Below are 25705 nucleotides of genomic sequence, written 5' to 3'. Positions count from 1 at the left end.
GAGAGTGTGTGTGTGTGTGTGTGTGTGTGTGTGTGTGTGTGTGTGTGTGTGTGTGTGTGTGTGTGTGTGTGTGTGTGTGTGTGTGTGTGTGTGTGTGTGTGTGTGTATGTATGTGTGGAGACCTCAGTCTGACCACAATTCACTGCAGTGTGTATTGTGCCACTATCAATACTTTTCTTTATAAAGACAACTTACAGTAAGCTTGTCAACAGGTCATGAACGACTGTCGAGGCAATTTCTATGATTTCATCCACCATCACTGGCTATTGAACCGTGTCTGATGCAATCCAGCGGCATGAGTCAAAGACCGAGCCAAAACTTGAAACTACACTTTAATGAAAGAAATCTGAAAGCCAGACCCATTTCCCCGGAAGATCAGACACTGGTACAACAAGCAGGCTCCATAGCGCTCTCTTTCTTCTCCTGCTCAGCATGGGAGTGAATTCAAGAGGCGTCTGATGGCTACAATACCTGCATGTGGCTATCAGGGCTCAAGGTAGAGGAGGGGTTGACGGCAGTTTAGAGGGGGAGATTAGATCTGTGGGTCTGCAGACAATGCCTTATTCACAGCATGGCAGCCATGCCTTCACGGCACGACTAAACCAAAAGTAAACAAGACGTGAGGGCTAAATAAGATTAGACAGGCAATTTTGTATGTTTACAGATTAACAGATGTCACTGCAGGAGGAATGCAAATGGGAACGTGGAGGTCCAATGCATGTTAACTGAATTAATGGCTGAGAAAAGGAAGAATTTGCCGCCTGTTTTTCAGAGTTTCCCTGAAAGTGGTTGCATATGCACAGACGGATAGACACATCAAAAAATATGTAGTTGGCAGTGAGATGATTTTGAATGATGCTTGACAAAACTGTGAAGAATAAATATTCCACAGTTCTCCCTCCAGCAGCAGCAGCAGCAGCAGCAAATACAGTGAGCCTTGTGTGACAGTCCAAATGCAACAGCTTGACTCTGACAAGCTGTGAAATACAGTCAGGGGTTTGACTCGAAACTTGTGCTGTTATAGTGCAGCCGAAGCCAGGAAAGCTGTAAAACTCTTCCTGTAACATTTAACAATGCATGATGACATCTTTGACAAGTGTAAATTAAATTATAAACGACAGGCCCCCGCTGACTTGTGTGTCTAACAGTAAAAACACATGGGAAGTGTTACTTACCAAACATTTCAAGTCATCGCACCAGAAGACAGTGAGTTTGGGTGAACGATGTTAAGCCTGTTGCTGTCAGTCATCGGGCGACATCTGACCCTGGACCCCCTGCCCACACACACTCACGCACATAGGACCCTCCCTCTCTCCACTGCCACAACTTTGCGACTGGCCAAGCAAGAATTATTCCTTAAGAAACCCCCCCCAGAGGAACCCCTGCACTTCCTCTCCATCCCAGCGCCTTCTTTCCTCCCCCTCTGGTGTCGGGCCACCCTCAGCAGCTGGAGGAGGTGCTCAGTGATCTGTCCCAGCAGAGCCTCTAATGTGGTGACAGGCCCGGGGACCACTGGGCTCCACCAACTGAAGAATGCAGCGGCCTGGACATATGGATCTGCAGAAATGCACCCTGGGAGAAACACAGAGGCCCCAGGTGTCTAACAATGAACACACACACTCACTGAATAGTACTGTTTTGATGCGTTTTTAATTAGAAACAGGCCTCAAGTACAGTGTGTTTTTGTGCATGTATGTGACTTCTTTTTTTATCACATGTTTGCTTCACCTCTGGAGCCGCTTCGCTTAGTGGAGTTAAAAGAATGCAAACCACTCTGCAACCCTGTCGGAAAATATACAATTTTATAGGAGAGTTACATCATGGTTTCATAACAAGAAGGTACAATGAGATAAATTGCATGCCAAAGGCTTTTAAAATCACAAGGCTATTTGGCTCCCAGACAGTTTTCCACTTCCTTAAACCATAATGAGGCTAGTTTCTCAGTAACCAAATGCCCCAAAGTCCTCTTATATTTTAAATAGCTCCTGAATAGTCAGAAAGTGTAAAATTGGTTTTCTGGCTTGTGAGCTAAGCTGTTTATTTTGTTGAGAATGTAGCATGGCTGTTCTGCTGTGTTTTATACAATCCATCCCCAACACACTTCAATGCTCCATTCAGAGTTTTAGAAATACAATCAGTTTCATGAGATGCTTAGTTTTTTAAAAACATTTCTCATCTTCTACTTCACCTCTAGTCTCAGTGGCTCTTCAACACATCACCTCCAATTTTCTCTTTTGCAAAGCAGACACTTCCTGCCACCCTTCTTACACACGTCCCCCTTCTTTCCCCCTGCTTCTCTTTGCATTTCCTCCCATTTATTACCAGTGTAAAGTCGAAGGAAGTAAGTTAAGTTAATGTGCTGTCGTTAAAACAAGGCATGAGCTGACCTTTAATCCCACCCAGCCTTTCTCAGCCTGGGGTAGCCCCTATTTGCTGAGTCTGGGTCCATTTGTGGAGAACAATGGATGGATTATTACATGCAGTGGTCCCCCAGGTTGGACAGGGCAGCAGTAATTAATTTTAAACACTCCTCATCCATCCCTGCAGACTGTAGGCATCTATTAGAACTCAGAGTAGACGAGGGACTCTCTTTACTGAGGCGCTGCCATTTAGAGGTGCGTGAGAAGAAGTTATGAGAGCGAATGGGCACCGCTTTCGTGCGACTGAATATATGCATGTGTTTTATTAAGCAGGCTGAAATTACCCTGGGAACAGTCATGATAATGAGACATCCAAGGAGCACAGGGCAATTTGGAAAACCTCAGAGGTACACCAACAACCCCGCTCAACCTCTTCCCCCCTCCACACCAGGTGGAAATAATATTCATTCCTCTACGGATCCCCCTGTTTCTATCACGGAAGTCATGTTACCACCATTGTAGCAATCCATGTTCCTCATCTATCAGCGCACAGAGGAAACATTGGTGGAGAGGAATGTGTCAGACTTCACCCCTCCGAGGGGAAAGAAAGGAAAGGGCTGTAGCTGTGATAAGTAGTCATAATGGAGGTCAGTTGGTGTTTACTTTAGCAGGGTCATATAATCCCCGTGAGCAACACTCCCCTCATTGACTGACTTTAATGGCCTCTTCAATTAGCATTCATGTGGAGTTTCAACAAGGTATTGTCCGCTTTCAGTGTTTGTCATTTCCAGCTGTATGCCAATGCTTCAATGCACAGGAGGAGAATTTAGTTTTCTTCCTCTTTTCAAAACAAACAAACTCTATTGAATCATATGAAGGTCTGTGTGTGTGTACAATGCTCATTAGTTTGTTTGGGCAGTTGGCTCCGGGAGTGTTTTCAGACCACACACACTCTTCCTGCTTGCTGAATGGATTTGGGGTCAGTTAAATAGAATTCCTTTTGCTCTCATTAACCTGCCCAAAACCCATGGAGCTGCCTAGACAGTGCCTTGTTATGGAGCAGCCAGGCAAACACCATTCAGATGATAAATGACTGTGTGTGACTCAATACACTTTATTTAACAGATGTGTGAAGAACAGATGTTTATGATTTCACATCAATTTGGGGATGACACTGGACGTTGTTAGGATCCACAGTTCTAGCTGCTGTGTTACACCCTTGGACTGAGCGACTGGAAAGGGACCTATATGGGGGGGCTGAGGGTCCGCCTTGCTGGAACCTTACAAGTGACCTTACAATAACAGTTCAGCCCCACAGTGGGAAGTGTTTGTCTTGCGCAACCCCTCTTTCTAAGCTTGCTTCATTTCTCCATTCTGCTCTGTTTTCTCTTTTCCTTTTGAGAAGTCATGGAGAGAGACGCCTCCCTCCTCCCCCTCCTCCTCCTTCTCCTCCATCTCCCACCACACCGTTTTGTGCCCCACAGCTGTTCACTCAGTCACTTTAGTCAAAGGATGAGTTTCCAATTGCTCACCTTCTTCACTCGTCAAGAGGAGAAGCTGGTTTTGTTTTCCTGTTGATTTTAGCGTGTAGATTTAAGGTTTGGACCATGCATGTAGCTGCAGGCAGGACCTGGAGAAATGGAAACGTTCATTCTTTTTTGTTCTCCCTGCTCCTACTTAAGGATTGTCTCTTTTGGCATCTTCTGCATTGGACTCAAACAACCTTGTGAAAAATGTACAAAACATGTACCGTGACAAGGTTTTGTTATGTCAGGAAAACACATCTATACTGTATTGGTGAGATGGGGGCCTTTAGGATGTTGCTTAGACTGAGCAGGTTGGGACAGGCTCAACAGTTGTCATTGTGATGTTAGTGAATAAAAGGCAGATTTTAACTGCAGAAATATTATCTGGCCCATCTTACTGTATGTGCTTGTTTGCTGTACTTGCCACAGCCTGCTTGAATGGGTTCTGCTGACTTCATCAAGATAACAAATCAGGCAGAAAGGAGGTACATGATGCATATAACGTGATGTTGAGCTTCCTGTGTTTTTTTTTTTTTACATCCGTGTGCTTTCTAGTCTTTCATAGTTGACTTTCTGTTTTGGGATGCGGTTGCATGATAGTCATCCTTATATTGTGATATCAGGCGTCATGGATTATCCACGTTTTTCCCTTTTATTTTTCTGCTATCTCCAGCTCTCTGGGGGTTTCATTAGAAGTCCCTTGTTGTTCTGAAACACACACACACACACACACACACACACACACACACACACACACACACACACACACACACACCGGCGTTCTGCATTTAAAAGGTTGATTGAAAGTTATGGTGGTGGCAACAGAGATGGCTGGCTGAGCCTGAAGAAAGCCGAGCCAGGGGACGGCTGGGATAACGAGCTCTGAATGAGGCCTCCGCTGCCTTCGACACACACCCCCGGACCCTCCTTCCAGTTCCTTCCATATCCTCCCCTCCTCAGTCTCCCCCTCTCTCAGTTCACCTCCGATGAGCTTCAATGAGACCCCACATGGCTTTGTGGCTTTTTCACTTCCACTTTGTTTTTCATTAGCGATTCTTTTGAGCGACCTTGGAAATTCTTTGTGCTTTGTACCCATTCATTGTGGTTAAAAAGAGTCTGGTCTGGGCAATTGCTTGTCACAGTTCGTCAAAATGCAAGTTTTCATTGCAAGCGGTTAGACTGTCATGATGGAATTTGTTTGCACCCGTTTCCAGCAGCGGTCTCTCTCAACACTGAAGGTGAGGCAGCGAGGCAAAGAGGCCTTGATTTTATATCAGCGGACTTCTGTAATGATTGGAAATACAGTCCCTACTTTGACTCAAAGAGTGGAATGGGACAAGGGAGGAAAATTCATTTCAGGAGCAAAGAGTATAATCTGTCATATTTTATAGCAGAGCTACTGCTGTCCCAGACTGGAATTCTGCACCATGCAGTGAAACTGATTTGATTTCCACATGCACAGGGATGTGAGTTTGGCATGGGATCAGCCCACAGCCTGGATGTACTTGGAGTTAGAGGCTTGGCAGATGGGGGCACTGCTTCATTTATACAGTTATTCTGCGTCTAGATTCAATATTAACTCAACCAAGTGTTCTTTTTGTTTATTTTTAGACCATGTTAGCAGCCAGACTCTAGGGATGTCATCATGGGCTTGTCTGCGGGTTCTTCGGTCGGTTCCACTTTTTGGTCAGGACTGAAATACAACTTTTTGATGGATTTTCATGAAATGTGGTGATCCTTCGGGTTCTCCTGTAAAGCCACCGTGAGTTTGACAGTTGTGGTTCAGAGTTACAACTATATGATAGATTGCCGTGAAATTTGAATGTTGAATACAAATGACTTTGATGCTTCTCTGACTATTCTTTCGACACCTCCAGTGTGGCCTAACTTTTCAGTTCTTCACGGAAATGTGTTCTGATAAAGGGATTTAATGATGTTACAGCAGATTATTCTGCTCATCAGCCGCCTATTCCTGTGCAGGTCACCTTGACTAAAGGACTGCTCAGAGTGGACAGTTGATTAACAAAGAGAGAGACAGTCAGACTGGCGGACAGCGATGGATAGAGGACAGTGACCTTTGTACGGCCGAGTCATAAGGTGAACTGGGAACGCACTGAACAAATTGTCACAGTGAAAGGGCGAGTACCACATCGTAATGACAGGCTCAACAGCTCCACGGTGACAGATTGATTTCAGACAATATTCCTGGATTGTCAAGAGGCCCCATTGCTGTCAGTGAGAGCTTTGCCAGTTCCTCCACCCCGTCTGTCTGTCTCGCGTTGCCTCTCCCCCCTTTCTCCCGCTCTGTCTCGTCTCTGTCTCACCCGCCTTTCTCTTTCCCTCACACACTCCTCTCCTAGCTTCTCCCTCCCTCTGAATCGCTCCATTCTGCCCAAACACTCCTGCTACATCACAGTCTGTCAATGGGCCTCTCCTGAAAAGACCTTGTTGACAAAGGCGCTGGTGTAAAGCGCTTCCCAGTGTCATGGAGATTGGCTGATCCTCAGACTGTACGCCGGTGTAGGGTTCCTGGAGACGGAGAAATAAGGGGCACTCAGTGCTGGATTGGCCATCATCATCGTCACCATCACACAGATGTGACCGCAACACACAAAGACACACACACACTGGTCCGCTGGTGACAGCATGTCTGGGTTAAAACGTCTTGTTTACAGCCTCAGTGCTTCCCTGCCACTCAGTAGAACAGCAGACCAACGCAGAGCAACGGTGGCTTTCCTTAATAGGACATCTGTATCTCATTCTGCACCTTCAGACTGGACTCCGACTGTGTCAACTGTACACAAGGAGCCAAGCGCAGGTTGGGTAGTTTTCCCACGGTGGAATGCAGGAGGTAGGAGGAAGTGTGGAAGCAGGGAGTGGAAGGATGCTCCGAGTCCTCGCTGTTAACTGACGGAGCCAATGAAACAACATAAACAGAGGTCTTGTTATGAGGAGACGTTGGAACATGCCGTCAGGGTTTCTAGTCCAGTGAGCATGCTCTGCAGCTGTGGTTCTCATGGTTTTGGCAAAGCAATGTTTGCTTGTGTCCCATTGTCACCATTTGCATGTACAGTATATGGGATAAGAGCCAACACTTTGGTGGGACCAATGAGAAATTGTCAATAAAACAGTCGAAGCTGGGATCAAATGCTTGCTTGACCTGATTTAGGTTAACTTTTAGATTATAGTCTTACTCAGCATTTCACATTAGGACATGTGGCTTTTTTCTTAGATGAGAAAAGGTTCTGAAACAAAATCCTCTTTACATTCCTCTAAAAGTTGTATAGGCACTGACACACTTTTAGTATTTTTTACGAACCAAAGCATATTGTCTTTTAAGACCCTTACTATGAAACAGTGTCTCCTTGTACCACTCAATTCACAGTTTAGGATCTTGTCTTTATATGGAGAAGTATTACATGCAAGAGGTGTACTTATTCAGTATTTCTCAAGAAAATACTTTGATGTAAGATACTATATCTATTTCACCATCTTAGGACCTTTGAGATTTATTGTGGGATCAATTTGAAGCTCCTATATCGTATATCAGAAACCACTGGATTTGAGAAACATCTAGGGGAAACAGTTGTATAATAAGGTGCATACATGTTTTTGTACTGCTTTCCTATTCTGCTGATTGTCTCCCCTCAGGAAGATGTTTGGCACCACTGCTCTGCAGGAAGGAGTATGTGGTTAAATCCTTATCTAGAGTTAGGGTTTTAATCGTGGACCGACTTTGTTTTCTGTGGCACGGGGACTACAATATAAACGTTCTGTCTAAACTTCCTGTGTGTTTTTGTGGGAGAGAATAGGAGACAATGCACAGGCGGTCCAGAGAAGCCAAACATGTGTGAGCGTTCACACAATGTCCCTTTCAGTGCCAAGTGGTGGGCCCATCTCCAAACACACGAGACAGACAGTAATAAACAGGTGCCCGGCTCTGTGCTGCAGAGAGAGGGGTCTGTTTGCGTGTGTCATGTGGCCGAGGCTGAGCCCGGGCCAGGGAGTGGGGTGTGAGATTGTTAGGATTCCTGGTTACTGCCGCCTGGGCCCACCTAATCCCCCTTCTCTCCCCCATGCAGCCCTCCTCTCTTTATAAACCGTGTGTTAAAGGAGGCCTCTCTGCCATCTTAGCCTCTGCTCTCTGCCACTCTCTAAATCAACCATCCTCTGTTCAACCCTCACCCTACTCCCCTCTCTGTCCTTGGCTTCATTTGCTTTCTCTCCCCTCCTCTGACCCCTCTTTCTCTGTCTCTGTCTGTCACTCTATCTGGCCTTTCTCTGGCTTCCCAGCCTCCCTCCTGTTGCCTCTCCCCTGATAAGTGGCCCTAAGCACACACTCAGCCCCTGTGTGTGCACCGGGCCTTAGCCTAATGGAGTGAGATAAAGCGACTAGAGTGCCACTCACTGTGCTCTCTTTCTGAAGGGGCAGGACCAGAAAATTACCAACTCAAATTTGCATGAAAAGTTGTACCACCGAAGTTGGTTGTTCAAGTATTCACTAAGAATATTTTTCTTTTTTTTCCCGACTGATTGAAGGTTGTTTAAGATTCAAGATGTTTATGGTCACTATAGGAGTGTGGACTACTTTCAATAGGATGCTCAAATGTAAAAAAACAATATATATATATAAGAAAATGTAATAAGCAATTCAAATGATCAGTTTGTCCTAAACGATAGCATGGTTTTTGCAGACAATATTTATGTTTTCTTACAATATCTTTTTCTAACCTTTTTTCATTTACTTTTTGGCAGTTTTGTTAAAAGAACAAAACAAATAAGTGAACATTACCTTGCTCCTGTATTTGCCATTCCTTTCTCTTCCTGTGAACATATACCTGTACGTACCCAGAAAGAGATAACAACCTCACAATAGCTGTGACCACGCATTGACCTGCATTCATGCATTCACACACAACCTCATAAAAACCTTTGTAACATCTATTTAGTGTAGTTTGTGTTTTTTGTTTACATTAAGAAAATATAAAGTATTGCTGTACACTTTGAAAAACACAAGGAAAACAACAAAAAAGGAAAAAAAACTGAAAGAGAAGAAGGAACAAAACTCTTTCACTCAAACCAATGTAGACAATAATGCAGGGTTCTTACAGTCATTAAAAACCTGGAAAAGAAATTCAAAAAGCTAATTCCAGGCCCTGGAAAAGTTATGGAAAACAATATTTTTCCCAAAGTTTTGGAAAAGTAACTAAAGATGCATTAAATATAATTTATATTTTATCTAATCGCCAAAATAGTAATACTATAATGATAATAAATAATGTATCGTATCGTAATGAAACGTAAATTAGCATTTAACTGTCGAGGTATTTTGCTGGTGAGAGATTTGAGTTGCTTTAGCGTATCGAAGCTAGTAAGCCTACTATTTGATTTGTTTTAAATAGGCACAACATGTTTCATATGCAGGCCTTATTTTCCTGTTCCTGGTACCGCTGAGAAAGAGTATTTTTTTCGGTCATGGAAAATGAGGTAAAGGTCGTGGAGAAGTCATTGAAAATCATTAGTGAAAAAGTGTATGAACCCTGTCAATGAAGTACTGGCACATTTTAGAAGACTCCTAACAAGTAAGATTAATAATCATTATAACCAAAAATATAAAAAAAGCCTTCTAAAGAAAATACCTCTTTGGTACAGTGGTAGAGGAAAAGACGTTTGAAAAGCAGGCTTTAAACCTTTCCACTGCAACTCCTATGTACTACCCCGTTATAAAACAAAATGGGCACTCCGTAAACATTATGTGAAAGGCTTCTATTAATCCAACTTAATGACTTTTTCCATAGGGACTCCGTACTTTTCCAAGCTTGCGGACGCATGGAGTACTTAAGGGAAAACCTGAATGAAAAGGGGCTCTTCATGTAATCACACTATCATTCACTTTTAAGATGGAATATTTCTCCAAGGAGCGGGATTAAGTCACCTGGAGCTTTATGCATCTCAGATGACTCAGTAGTTCCAAAAACAAAATACACACCAGCTAGTTGTATATATGGCCTTTTCAGTTGACCTTAATCAAAGTTTTATTTATAAAGGGCGTTTGTTTTTTATCACGTTTCGGCGAAGGTGGATACCCTTTATTTAAATGATATTCAGAAACATTTAAATGTATCCCCAATGTAATGACAAACAAACTGAGTGATAGTGGTTGTATCTACAGATGACAGTTGTAAGGGCTTTACAAAAACACACACACATGCTGCTTCTCTCCAACAGAGGCAGCTGGGAGCGGGAGAAGGCAGTCAAGTTTAATGAAATGTAGCAGCTTAGAGTTCAAAGGCTCCACAGTAGGGCCTGTCAAGGGTAGGCCGCGTGATGGAGATGTTTCCAGAAGCTTTATGACGCTGGAGTAATTTCTCCCTGCTTCTTTCCTGTTCGTTTGATGAGGGTTCGGAAGGAGCCTGTTGTTCGGGGGGCCATTAGTAAAGGAAGCAGATTCCCTGCAAGCAGGCAGCAACGTTTTTCTAGTGATTCAGCTTTAATCAGATGCATCGACTGGAGCATCTGATTCTCTCCACCTCTTTCTTCGTATACCACCCCCTCCTGCTGTTTCTCTGGTCCCTCATGTCACCCAATAGCTCCTCCTGTACCATTCCCACCACCGAAGCAGTTGCTATTCAGCCCAAATCAGATGGTGCTGAAGAAAGAGCCATTGTCCTGCCCTGCTCTTATCTATTGATTGGAAAGCCGAGAGGGGAGAATAAGCGGTATTGATTACCACACTGGGTGAAGTAGCTGGGCAGGACGTCTGGTAAGAAAAGACGGCATTCTTCACCCCTGGCTGCCCCGCTGCTGTCAGAACGGCCTCCACCGCCACTCCACCTATCCCGGCCCCTCTCACCCCGGCCCTGCCACTGACCCCCCCTCCCTCCTGCCTCCCCCTCACCTCGCCTCCTTTCTTGATTTGCCAAGGTGGTTCTCCCCCTCCTCTCTTTCTCTCTCACTGTTTTATGCTGATTGTTATCTTTGCTTGTGAAATGTATAGGTGAGTGCAGGCTCTGAACAGAAGCTCTGGCCTTTCACACACTCCCCGAGCTGCCTCACCTTTGCCTCCACCCGACCCCTCCAGCCTCAAGTAAAGTCACCGACTCTGGATTTGGTTTCCAGCTTTCATGTCGTTTTTGGTGCTTTTTTTATTTCCTTCCCTCCCATGTTCCTTGAACTCAGCTTACTTTTCTCAAGTCACTGTTGATCTCTACTATAAAAGTGCTCCTGAGGTTTTAAAGGCTACCCTGGAAGCACAGGCTCCATTAAAGTTCCTCTCTCATGTTGGAGGTCTGTCCGCTCTTGTACGGTCTGCTGAGCTAACACAGTGCTGCTGAGTAGGAGGAAGCATTCTCCAGCTTCTATCTGTCTCTCTGCCTCTTATCCTTTATGTAAATACTGCATATTGAAGACACATTCACTCAGATCAGTGTTTATCCAAGTAATGAATCAGTCTGGCACTGTGCAAAAGCCTTTTGATGCACAAGACATTTTTGCAGTTGGCAAGAGATCAAGGACTGAATCCTTGTTATTAGAAGATGTTTTAAGTGTTGTTTGAAAAACTATATCCTGTGCAGGGCAGACGGTGTTGCGTGCATTATCAAGTTGTTCTCATTGCGGTTGGTTAAGTTCCAGGTGTTCGCTATTAGAGCGGCTGTCAGCAGCCAAGCCAAGCCTTTATTGACATGTTTGCAATGACTAGAAAGACCAAAGCACTCTGTATGGGAAGACAAATGCATGTTCACGTCATTACAAATCAATACACAATTACATTATACTTCTGGCAACCTTTGTAGTGTGTTTTTCTTTCTTCAGAAGATATTTCTATCCACGGATGCCTGCACATCAGATCAACAGTTCATTAACCCGCTCACATGGTTTTGAAACATGTCTATATTTAGTCTGAATCACAAGAATGCCTCCTATTGAATGTGCCCCCTTTCTCTTAAAATAATCCATCACCAAATTGAGCAAAGAAAAACAGAGCTAATTCTGAGAGTCGCCAGCCCTCCTCCTCTTCCTGCGCTATGAAAGATCCCATTCACACATGGAGCTTGGCTTTAATAAGGAGCGCCGTACCCACACTGAATTATGGGAAAGCCCATGTGGTCATGTGTATCATTTTATCATTTACAAGCCAGTTTACAATTCTAACAATTTGAGTAAAACCCACTCACCAGTTAGTCACAATTGTGTAAGATTGCAATTCATCAAAGCCTTTGTAGAGGAACATAACGCTTAGTTCAGCAGCATGGCGGTGGCTCAGTCAGTAGGGGCTTGGCCTGGGAGCTGTAGCGTCGCCGGTTCAAGTCCCCGACCAGACCTAGAATATGGAGTGTGGACTGCTACTTGGAGAGGTCCCAGTTCACCTCCTGCCCTGCAATGGTGCCCTTGAGCAAGGCACCGGACACCCCCCTTCCCCCATTGCTCCCCGAGCGCTGTACACTAACTGCCCACTGCTCCTAGTACTAGACGCCTGGTACTAGGATGGGTTAAAAGCAGAGAACACATTTCACTGTGTGTGCTGTGTGCTCTGCATGTGTGACCATTAAAGAGGGTTTCATCCCTCCCAATTCTGTTCATAAAGGGGCCTCAGGAGACCAAAGCTAAAACAACCGAGAGAAGTGCAGCTATGTATCTTACAATCAAGCCAATAAGGCAACAATTTCTCTCTGAATTTGTTTTTCTTTTACAGAGGGCCTCTGTGTGGTAGTTTCCGTGCTTTTCAAATCCAAGGTTAAGAGAACCTGTCCTTGAGGAGGAGGAGGAGGAGGAGGAGGAGGAGAGTCTCTATTGAAGAAAGGATTGTGGTCATGCACACAGCACAAATACTTATGAAATTACTCAGACGGTGTCCTTGATTTCAGCACCTCTTCATGCCTTGTTTTTCAAAAGGACTTCAAAGATTTTTTAAGAGTGGAGATGGAGGGAGGAAATCATTTGTTGCATATTCCTTGGACTTGGAGCAAAATCCACATTTTTTCAGGAATTGTACTAAATGACCAAACTTCAAGATAACATAGACCTTTATCACAATGAAAGAAACAGTTATTATCATACTGTACCAAAACAGGAAATCAAGCCAACATTGTATTTCATCCGACCATTTATATGCAAAAACCTTACGAAGCATACAAATACATTTAAATAAGGATCTAAGCTAGAAAGCCAAGGTTAAGTTTGCAGTTAGTGTCAGGTGCCCTGCAACTAACACTGCAGAGATATGTTGTTCACCCTTTTCTGTCTTTCAGAAAGCTGTGTTTGAGAGGAAGTTTGGAGGCTGGGTCAATGTGTTTTGACATTTTGCTTTAGTTAAATCTTTGAAATGAATCGTTTTTTTGTGTATCAATTAATCCAGAAGAAGCACATGGCTAAGTGGCTTGCAGGACCATAAGTCAAGAGAGATAACTGAGGCCTTTTTGTTCAAGATTTGTTTGTTTTTACAAGGCGTTTCAGTCTCTCAGGATCAATTCAGTCCGAATGAGCTCCCGCAGCAGCGAGCCAAGGCTGTGACCAGTCTGTGTTGTTAAAGCGGAGACTGGAGCTGGACACTGAGAGCCTCTGTTCAGCTGTCCTGGTAGCAGAGGAGTGAGATATGGGCCAGCTGACAACAGCCAAAAAAACAGTGGTCGCGTTTTCTCCACAGACATAAACAATGACACTTCCAATTTCCTGTGCATGCTGCGGACCAGGGAGAGGCCTTTCACAGAGAGGAAGGAAAAACTCTGAGTTTGTGTGTGTGTTCATGCATGGCTGAGAAAAACATAGAAACAAAAAAGGAAGGAGGTTTCATTGGTTTTACGCTCAAGTGGCGCCTTTTTTCCACAGAGTTCTGTGCCATGACTTATAAATCATAACTGAGTTCAGCTTTTTCAGCATTAAAGGTCACCGGCCCAGCAGTCCAGATGGTGTACCTGCAGCTAAATACATCTGTTGGCACTATGAAGAATATAACAGCCAGATGGACTGAGCTGTGTCGCCTCCCCCACTGCAGCCCCATCAGTATAATGATCGTTTGTTTACCATATGTGTGAAATGCAGCAAAGGAATGTGTGTGTGTGTGTGTGTGTGTGTGTGTGTGTGTGTGTGTGTGTGTGTGTGTGTGTGTGTGTGTGTGTGTGTGTGTGTGTGTGTGTGTGTGTGTGTGTGTGTGTGTGTGTGTGTGTGTGTGTGTGTGTGTGTGTGTGTATATGTTTCAGGAGAGGCCATGTGTACTTACCCCCCTCCCCATTGTTTTCACTGCTACCAGGCCGGCCATTTGTTCTGAGGCACAGACTGTGTACTTTTGGAGGCTGCTGCAGCTATAGGGTTCTGTTGCATTACCTCCCCCTCTTTCACTCCCCCGATCTCCTGTTTCTCTTCCGTGTCTCGTCTGCTCAGTAATGCAGGGTTTTGTTTGGTTTTTTGGTTGGGGGTTAGTTGAGCGCCCGGTGCTGAGCGAGCAGCGGCGCAGGCCTCCTAACACCATCACAGGGTGTTTCTGCCCGCTCCACTTCACCAGATCTGAGGGAGCAGACCTGAGCCAATTAGGCGCAGGGAGAACAGGCTGCTGTCTCTCTGCGAACCGCCCCCCTCATCGCTTTGATCTCTTGCACGCAAAACCAGAGCCAGAACACTTTGCCCTCTCTGTGCAGGCAGTGGACGGCTGGGCTTGTCCAATTATTACAATCTGGTTTCAACATTTCTGGCTAATCAGATAAAAATATGACAAATTACCTCAATCTCATTCCATCTGCCCACATCCGGGAAATCAGCATACTTTATTACATTTTTCTTGATTCCAGTACACTTTTGTGAGCCAAGCAGCTCTGGTGTTTAAAACATTATTTCTGCAATGTCACTTGGTTTGAAAAAAGTTTGGTAATATATTTTAAAATGTTGGATATGAAAGAGGCGCCACTCTGACTACACCTAAAACTTACAATGACTACTTCCTCCTCAATCATGCTTATTTCATCAAGTCATTTTTCCAGTGACCTGCCTGATATTCTTACCCCATTGTTTTGCCAGCCACTTATTGGTAAGGTGAGCTTTCACCAAATGTAGGCCTGAATAGTAAAGCGCTTTTCAATGGCGACCTCAATGTAATGTCATTTAAATTTGTTTTTCTTGAACTGGGAAAAGGAGAAAAAAATGTATTCAAAATTCAGTCTTGACCTTAAACAGCAGTTGGTAAAACCATTTCACCATAGGGTCATCCAGCAGCTGTTGTGAAGCTTTTCACGATCTTCATTAGCAGATGGAGTTTTCCAGATGTCATGAAAGTGCACATAGATGTTCAAATGTATTTTCCTATGTGCACTTAATGGACTTCTCATCCACTTCGGCCTAAACGTTAAGATCAAAGCCGCGAAACAGCTACCGAATCCAGTTTTTCGGTTTTTCAACCAGAAAAGAAAACATCTCTACCAAACATTAGTGATTTTTCTTGAAAATGTGTACCTAACTTTGACACCCTTCTACTGAACTGGTCACAACTGGAATAAGTAATACTTGGAAAAACCTGCATTGTTAAAAAAGGTCAATAATTGGTTTCACAGTCTTCACCATTTTTGTGTGTCCTCAGGTCCTCCGAGGGTGTCTGAGAATGTCTCTCACAGACAGATGGCTCGGCTCAGGAGCGACATCAAGCTGCCCTGCCCGGTGGAAGGAGACCCTCCGCCTCTCATAATGTGGACCAAAGATGGGCGCAACATCCACAGCGGCTGGATCCGTTTCCGTATCCTCCGCATGGGCCTGAAGATCAAGGAGGTGGAGGCGGACGACACGGGGACCTACATCTGCAAAGCCACCAACGGCTTCGGGAGCGTTAACATCAACTACACCCTTATCGTCATCGGTGAGTGCAGATGGCCCTGCTATGGGGATCACATTAGAGACTTTGTATCACCTGTTGCTCTGCAGGTTCCTGAGATGAGATCATCGAGGGTCGTAAAAGATGTCACTCTTGTTAAAAATTCAAGCTCGATCCAGCATCTATAAAACATGAAGTCACCTGTCGGGTAACTCAAACCAGCCGTGAGTCAATCCCCTGATTCGTACGATAGGACCACATCATCTTTCTGTTTTGAAGCCGTATTTATTACACTTTCCTGCAGGCTAAAACAAATCTCACAACACTTCAAATTTTACGAGTCAGCATTGCTCACAGAGGTCGAGGTCTAAAGCAAGTGGATTTATAGAGCTTTAGCGCTTGATCCCCTCATCTATTGTATGTGGTGCAGCCCCTACCTCTCCCTGCCCAAAGTCAACAGCGGCATGGGATATTGTTTCATACTACTTCATCCTCAGCGACTCAAATGGATCTCAAGCTCTTCCCTTTCCTCAGGCTACACTCTGTGGAGGCAGGAGGTCTGCAGCTCCGCAATAAGAAACACATTCAGTGTAATAGTGGCGGTCTGTCTTCGAACTCTCACACAGCTTTCGAGCGGGGCCTGGAGGATTAGGCCACGGTTTGACCCAGTGTGTTACTCGTTTGTGCGTACAGTGCTTTCCCTCAGCGCTACAGCAGAACATGATGAATGAGCGGAGTGGAGCGTGAAGGCTGTGTTTAGTCTAATTACTCTAAGATGCCTAATTAGGGCCAGAGTCTCCGCGCTCGCTCCCTCCCTGTCTCTCTCGGCTGCCTGGTCTTGTGACAGCCAGTCTGCAGAAGAAGAGCCATAATCAGGCAGATGTGAAAAACACAGAGTGCCGTGCTTTCTGTAGTAAAGCATGCTCATCATGAGATGGGAATAGTCTGGACCAAAGTTTATTTTAGGGTCCCCCTCAATATGAAGTTGCCAGTGAGTTCAAAGAGAGGGTGTCTGCTGATTGTGCTAAAATGAAAGGCTGCAGATGAAGGCACGCAGCCAGCCATAATGTCAAGGTTCATACTACAGTTGAGCTATATCAAAGTCAGACGTGGCTATGTCTGTGTCTGCGTTGCACTTAAAGGGCATCCTGAGTTTGTATGTGCACTAAACATATGTTGAGTAACACACGCCAAATCAATCATGGGATGGATGTCAACCAACATGTCCATTTAATTTAGTTTCAAGCTCTCCTGATTGAACACTGTCGCCATCCTCGGTGCGTTATGACGGGATGCGGACAGTTAATTTAGATTAATTATATGGAGTGAATGGGAATAGAACCAAAAAAGCAGCCTCACATTATTGCTGCATTCATAGGGTTTATGTGTAAATGAACAGTAATAATAGCCTCAGTCTTTATACAGACCTAATGGTGCCTGAGAAAGAGTTTGTGAAATCATAGGAAAAATATCTTCTAAATAAATACAGCGCATGCACATGGTACTCGTTTTCAGATTAAATAAGGATTTCAAATTGGGACATATGGGAAAATAAGAATGAGAAACACAGGTTGAGCCAATTCATCTCAGTGATAGATAACCTTTTCCCTGTGTGTTAGTGTGACAGATTATTTGTCTGGCTTGGCTTCTGCTGCAGTGCGAAGAGGTTTAAAAGACAGTTTGAGACTGATGTGATGTGAATCGCTGGCAGTTTAGTTCAACCTGACTGCTTACGTTCCCGATTGGTGATTACGTTTGAACAAAAATCTGGTGGAAATATGCTTCCAAGAAGGTTTTGTTTTGGCCCTTTATGGAGTTACCGAGAGACCCTCACTCTTGATCCTGATTTGGTTTGTTCCAATTCGTCCTCTGAGTGCGTCACACACTGACTGTAGACATCCAGCAGCCAGTATGTAACTCACCCCTCCCCTCTTTCTGCTTTCTTGTCCATCATCCCATTAGATCCTGGCAAGCATCACCACAGGGTTTGTTTTTATAGATAATTGTTCCATCAGGGCTGCATTGCATTCTGGGTGCCTTTTTTGCCACAAAGATTAGGGGGCCTCATTGTCAAAATACTTCCAGGATTTAAGTAATACAGCCAAATAGTCTGCAATTATCATGAGCAACACTTTCCATTCAAGTTGATTACCCTAATTGTAAACCATTTGCATTTAGTTGCACGCAGTTAACTGCAGTGACCTGCTGAGAGGCTTATTACGTTGCTTCAAAAGATCAGAGCAGAGAGATTATTTATTTCAAATGCCGTAAATGGAGGGTGACTCCCAGCATAGCTCCACATACAGTATCTATCATGTCAGTTTATTATTTGTACTGGATCACACAGAGTGAAAAAGTAAGAGAAGAGACTGCCGTCTGTTGTATTGCTGGTCGGGGGGGGACAGGTCGATGAAACCATGGCAGCTGTTCAAGTTCAAGGCCCAACGTGGGGAGAGCAGAACTTTTTAAACCTTGCCTGAAATCCAGCAGAGAAGCCAAGAGGATAAGATAAAGAGACAGCGAAGACGTAAAATGAGATTGGAAGTGAAAGAGTGAAGGGTTTTGCAGCAGGGTGATGTAAGGACGGGGGGGGGACGGGGGTCCACTTGGAGAGATATCCCTCCTCCCATCTGCCAGTGGACTGCCTGTCCTCCCCTGAGCTATCTGAAGAATCTGGTCAGTCAGTGCAACATGGCGCCTCCTCAATCCCTCCAGCTGGCTGTTTGGGCCCTGTTTGGGGTGGTCTCCTGACAACTGGCCCCATCACCTCCCAGCACCCCCCCCCCACCAGGACGGAGCAATGCATGCAGCAACCTCAGCTGCTCAGTTTACAGCAGAATGCACATTAGCATTAAGATGGGATTGTCATATTAGCATGTACAGGATGGGATTTTAATGTTTATGTCCGCACAGATAATATATTACAAGGCTAACACAGCACTCGTTATTCTACATGGAGGTTTTGGCTTTCGCAGGACATTTTTCATCTCGCTCCTCTCTGGAGACGCTGTTGGATAAACTGCCTTGTGTGTGACTGATCACATGTGGTAGCTGTTTGGAGGTTTCCAGAGTGTGATGCTAGGCCACTGCGCATAACTTTCCCTGGACATTACACTGTCCCCAACAACATCTGGAGCTCATTGTGACCTCCAATCATCATTCCTCTTCCTGTGATTCAGCTGGCACAGAGGCCAGCACAGAGAGTGTGTAGTGACATGTTTCCTGTCTCTGGATTTGTGAATGAAGTGGGAGGGGATGGCGTCAGACCCTAAACACTGTAGAGAGACCATGAATGGATTTAAGTTTTATGGAAGGAGGCTGATTGCATTTTAAACAATTTGATCCTGTTACTTGCATAAGCATGCACTTGAATCATGACTGATTGAATTTCCGTTTGCCTTTCGGCCATTGATTTTATACAGTGCATAAGGATTTGAGTTTGATTACCATAATAAGTTGCAGCTCTTACTTATTTTCCAGTACACTAGAACAGGCCTCTCATACATTAAGAAGCCTCTCAGTCACCTCCTTTTTGGTTTTGTTTTCATCCAAAAGTATCATCATATGGGAGATATGCAATGTTCTACCTCGCACTGTCTGCAGTCTGGTGAGCCAATATAGTGTAAAGACAATAGTGGCAAGGGATAGCTTTAACAGGACACACATATAAAGGGCACCATTGTTCCCTAGAATTGCCTAAAAGTAGAGAGGAAATAGATTCAGGAAAAAAAAAATCCAAAAGAAAACCCCGGCAGTGTGGGACCGTGTTCTGTTTGGATTGGGAGGTTCAGGAACCAGGAGGAATGTGGAGAGCCCGAGCGAGCAACAGAGAAATATTTCTTCCAGCGCAGGCTGTTTTTTAAAGGAATGGGTTATTATAGTTGGCCAGTTAAACCCCTTCAAATAGCCATGACATCATGGCAGGGCTCGGTGTTGCAGGGGACAAACAAAGGAGGGTTTGTACCCAGAGAACCCCGGAGAGCTTTGAGGGTTTCGGGGGGACTCGGAGGGAGGCACCACGACGGGGTTAGAAGTCACATCTGGCCTATTTACCTGACCCAATCAAACCCTGAGAGGGAATCAAGTGTGCCAAACTGAATCTAGAAAAATCCAACTTGAGGCTGCTCTGAACTAGAAATCCAAAAGAGGTACAAAAGGTGCAGAACTGGCTGGTAGTTTTCCATTTAGCAGTGGTAAAACATAGTTACCTCTCATATTGTTTCTATACTTCCCTTACCTTGAGGTTGGTAAGTTTGATAGAAACGCTAAGAAAAACTTAGAGTACTATGTCTAATGTGAAGTAACTTCTCAGGAGTATCATATAACATAATTTAACAGCAGCCCTATTTTGATAATAATCTGCCTAATGTATCTTTCTGCAGAGAGTAGAAGATACTGGCGAGGAACCCGATTTGCTCGGTTAATTCATCAACGCTTAACTCGAAAAGTCCATACGCATCACAAACCATTGATTAGGTTTCACTCATTATATTTGCTCCAAGCCCTGTCTTAGCCCCGCTGCATGATGTCAACCAATGACATATACTCCACAGCTGTCTCCTGAAACTGGGCTTATGAAAACTGATCATATTACTTCCAAATGCTACAGAGAATGACCCGAGCATGCACCCCGCTCAGAGGAGCCTATCTATAAATGCTAAATGTACTCAAATACAGCCAAGAGCGCTTTGCTGTGACTGTGTGGTGCTGGGTCACTGCCATGAGAGCTGTGATGGTGACACTGTTAACAATTAAGAATAGGATTGTAACAATAAATTAACACAGGCTTTTAAAGTAGCACTACAATATGCACAATCCCATGCAGCAATATTTCCCTTATCTTCCCTTTACAATTGCCCCTTTGGTCCTTGGCTTTTGACTGACTGTTGTCCTGCTGTGTTTACAGATGACTCGGGTTCTGATAAAAGTGGACCTGGTGCAGCTGATGGAGCCGAGTCTAACCTGGGTACTGATGGCAAGGCAGAAAAGCTTGGTAAGAGTGGTGGAATCCATACCAGTTGTTCTCAATGTTTACTATTGACTACAAACATACTTGCCAACCTTTAGACCTCAGAAATCGGGAGCATTTCAAAATGCAAAATTTGGGGGGCGGGGGGGTGCTAGTGGATCGCCGGAGCTGTTAGATTAACATTAACATGCTTATCGTAGTTGTAAGTGCACTGCCTTGCGGCCTGTAGCACCGTCCTTGATGGAGCATATGTGTGGGCTGGACCTGTATTTTCCAGGAAAGGAGTGAGCAGAGAGTAGAGTAGTTGTCGATTCTTGTTCTGTTTTCTGTGAATAATATCTGCCTCACCCTCTCAGACTTTGAGTTGCGCGCGCTACTAAAGAGACGTGTTACCATGGAAACCAAACGTGTAGCAAATGGTGTAGCTGTATTAAAGTCCGAGTGGAAACAGTTGTGTGTAAATCTGATTTTGTCAGAAATCGGGAGAAATGCGGGAGAAATATGACCCCGGGAGGAAACCGGGAGAGGGCAATGAAATCGGGAGTCTCCCACGAAAATCGGGAGGGTTGACAACAAATCACATTTCAACATTTTGCAAACCATTCTGTGTGTCGTTTGGATGCATCTTCCTCTGTCAACTTTATTACTTTTATTACATTATTACATTGCATTTAGCTGACGCTTTTATCCAAAACGACTTACAATAAGTACATTCGACCAGGAAGATACAACCTTGAAGAAAACCGAATCATATCATCAACTCAACTCATGTATTCACTGCTGAAATATGAGACTTGATATTTCTTCTTCTGTCCCTTAAAGTGCGTCCCCGCTTCTCTCAGCCTGCTAAAATGAGAAAACGCGTGATAGCTCGACCCGTCGGCAGCTCGGTGCGGCTCAAATGCACGGCCAATGGAAACCCTCGACCGGACATCGTGTGGCTGAAGGACGACAGGCCGCTGACGGAGCAGGAGGTCGGAGAAGGCCGCCAGAAGAGGTGGACTCTAAGTCTGAAAAACTTGACACCAGAGCACAGCGGCAAATACACCTGCAGGGTCTCCAATCGGGCCGGAGAAATCAACGCCACGTATAAAGTCGAGGTCATACGTGAGTACCCCACAGATGGTATTTGATTCATTACATAAGGACCTCTTTAAAACACAACTGGTTTATTCTTCCAAGAGTCTTATAAACATAAAAAAAACACCACCACGCTCCATTAATTCTACATATTTGACAGCAAACAAAAACCAACAGAGGGTCTGAGCTGTACGCATACCAAACATATTCATCTGCAGGTATAACTGCTAACAGATGAGGCCGAGGTGATTCATTTACTTGATTACTGCTGTTTGTATGAACTACTTTTGTGACCTTTTATACATTGCTGCGGGGAAATTAAAACAACGTAGTACTTGTAATTGTGGTTCTGATTTTAACCGAGGTAACCTTTAAAAAATCTTCTCTCTGATCTACCTACGCCTGACGTCTGATTGCGATCAGCAGGTCTTATTCATATCCTTTCTGCATGGATGAACGTGCTTGGGTAATCATGTATATGAGAAGCATATTGAGGAAGCAGGCTCAAGACTGAGGGCTTGTGCCCTGGTGTTTGCATAGGGGGAGAGAGAGGGGGAGAGAGAGAGAGAGAGAGAGAGAGAGAGGGAGAGAGAGAGAGAGGGAGAAAGAGAAAGAGGGCGACTGTTTAACTCGGAGACCCTCCACCCAATCTGGAGCTGATTAAAGCCCAGCTGTCTGCCAGACCAACTGCCCCCCCCCCCCTTCTTCCCATGAGAAATGTGTGCTGTACAACCACGAGCAAAGAAAGAGAGGAAACTCAACTAATCACACATACTTCTTGTGTTACATGTGGTATTGCTCCCTCTCTGTCAATTATAAGTCCTGAGCCCGAGGCTAATAAGGGTACCGACAACTAAGACATTTTCGAGGCTGTCATGTCAAAAAAATATCCCTGTGTTTTGACGTTTCTTTTCTCTGTGTTCCTGCAGAGAGGACCAACTCCAAGCCTATTTTGACCGGCACTCACCCGGTCAACACGACGGTAGACTACGGAGGCACCACGTCGTTCCAGTGCAAAGTGAGGAGCGACGTGAAGCCGGTTATTCAGTGGCTCAAACGCGTGGAGTCTCACGAGGAGAGTCGCTACAACTCCACCATCGAGGTGGGGGACCACCGGTTCGTGGTGCTGCCCATGGGGGAGGTGTGGTCACGACCCGACGGCTCCTACCTCAACAAGCTGCTCATTACTCGTGCCAAGGAGGAGGACGCTGGCATGTACATCTGCTTAGGCGCCAACACCATGGGCTACAGCTTCCGCAGCGCCTTCCTCACTGTGCTGCCAGGTGAGGCCCGGGGAACACACTGTTCCCCTTACAGACACACTGCAGAGCAACACATCAGCCGCCTGGGCAAGGGTCTGTGCTATTAGTTTGTGTATTTTATTCGGATGTTTATTTTAAAGAGAAAAGAATCAGTGAGGACAGATGCCAACAAAGCAATGTTAACCACAGATGTTTTGTTATCATCTGTTTTATTTCAGATATGTTTTGGACCTGTGTTATTTTTCACCCGATAAATGAATACCTGTCAAATTAAATAGGCAGTCGAGCTATACGATCGTGTTTTTTTGGGTTGAGTTATTGTTTCGTAGGACATTGTTGTAAGAAATGAAAAAAACACAACTTTTTCCGCTTCATATCATTGTAAATCCAACATATGCGATTTGACAAGGTCCACTGACTAGCTGATTGCAGAGCTGTCAGTCTCCTCTCACGGTCTTCCTCAGTCGTCACATGACCTTTGGACAGAACCCACCTCGGTAAAATGGGTTTGGCTAAATGCTGAACCAAAACATTAATCAACAAAATAATAACTTGACATGATCAATTGTTTCAGGCCTTAAAGAGACAGTAATCCTTCAATTCATATTCTTCTTTTAATGTTTTGGGTTATCTTTATCAATGTGCTGAAGATAGCAATGTCTTCCTTATTTTGGATATAATGGAACTAGATGGTGAACTTGGTTGTGGTAATTGAAGTTCAAATATTACAACTCACCAGCAATGTCTTTTTTTCAGAGATCATTAGCCGGTTACCCGATACGCCAAAAGCATCTATTACCATTATATTTGAGAAAAGGCAGACATCTTTACTGCCCATTTTGAAACACTTGGCAACTCACACCACAACCATTTAGATTGAAACATGGCACTACAGCTTAGAGGAAATGTATGTATCTTTGATTTAAGGGTGAAACTATTCCTTTGAGCATTTCAGCTGTGCACTAAACTAACTCCTGGCAACAATGGAGAGTTGTAAAGCTGTTCTGATTTTTGTTTTGGCCTTCTTCTTTTTGCAGACACAAAGCCTCCCATCATGCCTATGTTCTCGCCGACCTCCAGCTCCCTCCCCTGGCCCGTCATCATCGGCATCCCTGCTGGAATAGTGTTCATCTTTGGCACCGTGCTGCTGTGGTTCTGCCAGAGCAGAAAGCACTGCCCCCCTCCCTCGAATGCAGCTGCTCCTGCACAGGTCCTGCAGCAGGGCTCCCACCGGCTGCCGTACCGAGAGAGGGAGCGGGGGTGCGTGGCTGCCTCCTCCAGCTCCTGCAGCCCAGAGAAAGACTGCATGAGCTCCATGAACTATGAGGAGTACCTGGCGCAGCAGCAGCTCCTCCTCGCACAGGGAGGAACGACAATCCCCCCTAAAATCTACCCCAAAATCTACACTGACATTCACACGCACACCCACTCCCACGTGGACGGGAAAGTACATCAGCATCAACACATTCATTTTCAGTGTTAGCCTCGGTGCCAAAGAGGGACAATGAGCTCTGGGACTGAACAGTGGCTCCCTAACACTTGGCATTACTCTTTAAAGACTCTTCACGTAGCTGGAGTGTGTGCATGTGCGCGAAAAAACAGTGGCCAGTGACACATACTTTGTGTTTTTACATCCAAACTTCCATATTTGGTGCTTATTTGTGACCCGTCATATTCTCACACCACTAAAAATCCATGAACCCTTGTTGTGCACTTAATACAAAAAGGACAAGGACGTTTTTTTGCGTGTGAGTTTAACCGCAGCTATTCACACCAGCTGAGAAGTGTTCCTACTTGAGGTGTAGCTGAAAATGGAGGTGAGTTTTTACCTTTCACTGATTCAGCTGTTGGAGCGCAGTAGGTTCTGCCTGGTAAAGAAGATGGTAATGGTACTCCAGATTTACAAAAGGGCTGGTTTTGTGCCCTACTCAGGTAGTCCTTTTGTTTTTTTTAAAGATGCAGAATGTTTCGAAAGCTGACCACTATCCTTTTTATTACCTTTCTTCATCCCTTACGTTATCCTCTGGTAAGTGATAGTCGACTGGTGAGTTTTTAAATTGCACGCAAACCTTAGCTCGGACTTGAAGGGATGGAATAATTGTGATTCCATGTTAACTAAATTGGTCTTCGTTATCATTTCATGGCATCTAGCATGTTGACACAAACCAGCAGAGGATGCCACCTTCTCCACCCAGTGTATGAAGCTTTAGTCATTTTATAATCAATTTGAGTTATGAATATTTAATTTATTTTGCTAAAAAAAAAAATGTATCAAAGTTTATTTTTCAGAATAAGGTGTTTTACATATGTAATGTTATTAAAGTATACTGTTGTGCATAGTACATTTGAGTCTCCCTGTTTAATCTCATTTAGTCATGCCAATATTTAAATGTTTCTGTATGTTATTGGTTGTATTTGACAATCTTATGTATTATGTTCAAAAACTAAATCTTATAAAAAAGTTTGATGGTTTAATTAAATGGCCTGAAACAAGTGACATGCCTCGGGAAGATCAATGCTCTCTTTACATTTATAAATATACTTTAAAAAAGGCATACAATCCCTGTGAATAAGATCAGTGTCTGCACAGTCGGGCACAGACAGGTCAGCTTTCCTCCTGTGAGCAGTGTCTGCTGTGGGTGACACAGAGGGCAGCCAGCAGAGGGACAGATGCTGTGAAGAACGAGGGAATAGACACAGGAGCAGCCTCACACAGT

General features: G+C 44.5%; 1 protein-coding gene across 1 annotated transcript in view; it reads left to right on the top strand.

Annotated features, from left to right (window-relative positions):
- The window catches only part of LOC104941850 (fibroblast growth factor receptor like 1), a 27042-nt gene extending 1642 nt beyond the window's left edge, over window positions 1-25400 (top strand). The window contains exons 3-7 of the mRNA XM_010766997.1: window positions 15450-15722; window positions 20584-20670; window positions 21469-21753; window positions 22656-23009; window positions 24026-25400. Of these exons, the coding sequence (XP_010765299.1) occupies window positions 15450-15722; window positions 20584-20670; window positions 21469-21753; window positions 22656-23009; window positions 24026-24471 (1445 nt within the window). The 3' untranslated portion in view covers window positions 24472-25400. The remainder of the gene's footprint in view (window positions 1-15449; window positions 15723-20583; window positions 20671-21468; window positions 21754-22655; window positions 23010-24025) is intronic.
- The last annotated feature ends 305 nt before the right edge of the window (window positions 25401-25705 follow it).

This window comes from Notothenia coriiceps, unplaced genomic scaffold (assembly GCF_000735185.1).
Source record: "Notothenia coriiceps isolate Sejong01 unplaced genomic scaffold, NC01 NC01_scaffold00004049, whole genome shotgun sequence".
In the NCBI taxonomy this organism is placed as follows: Eukaryota; Metazoa; Chordata; class Actinopteri; order Perciformes; family Nototheniidae; genus Notothenia; species Notothenia coriiceps.
The sequence above is the reverse complement of the archived record's forward strand: the minus strand, read 5'-3'. Positions and strand labels throughout refer to the sequence as shown.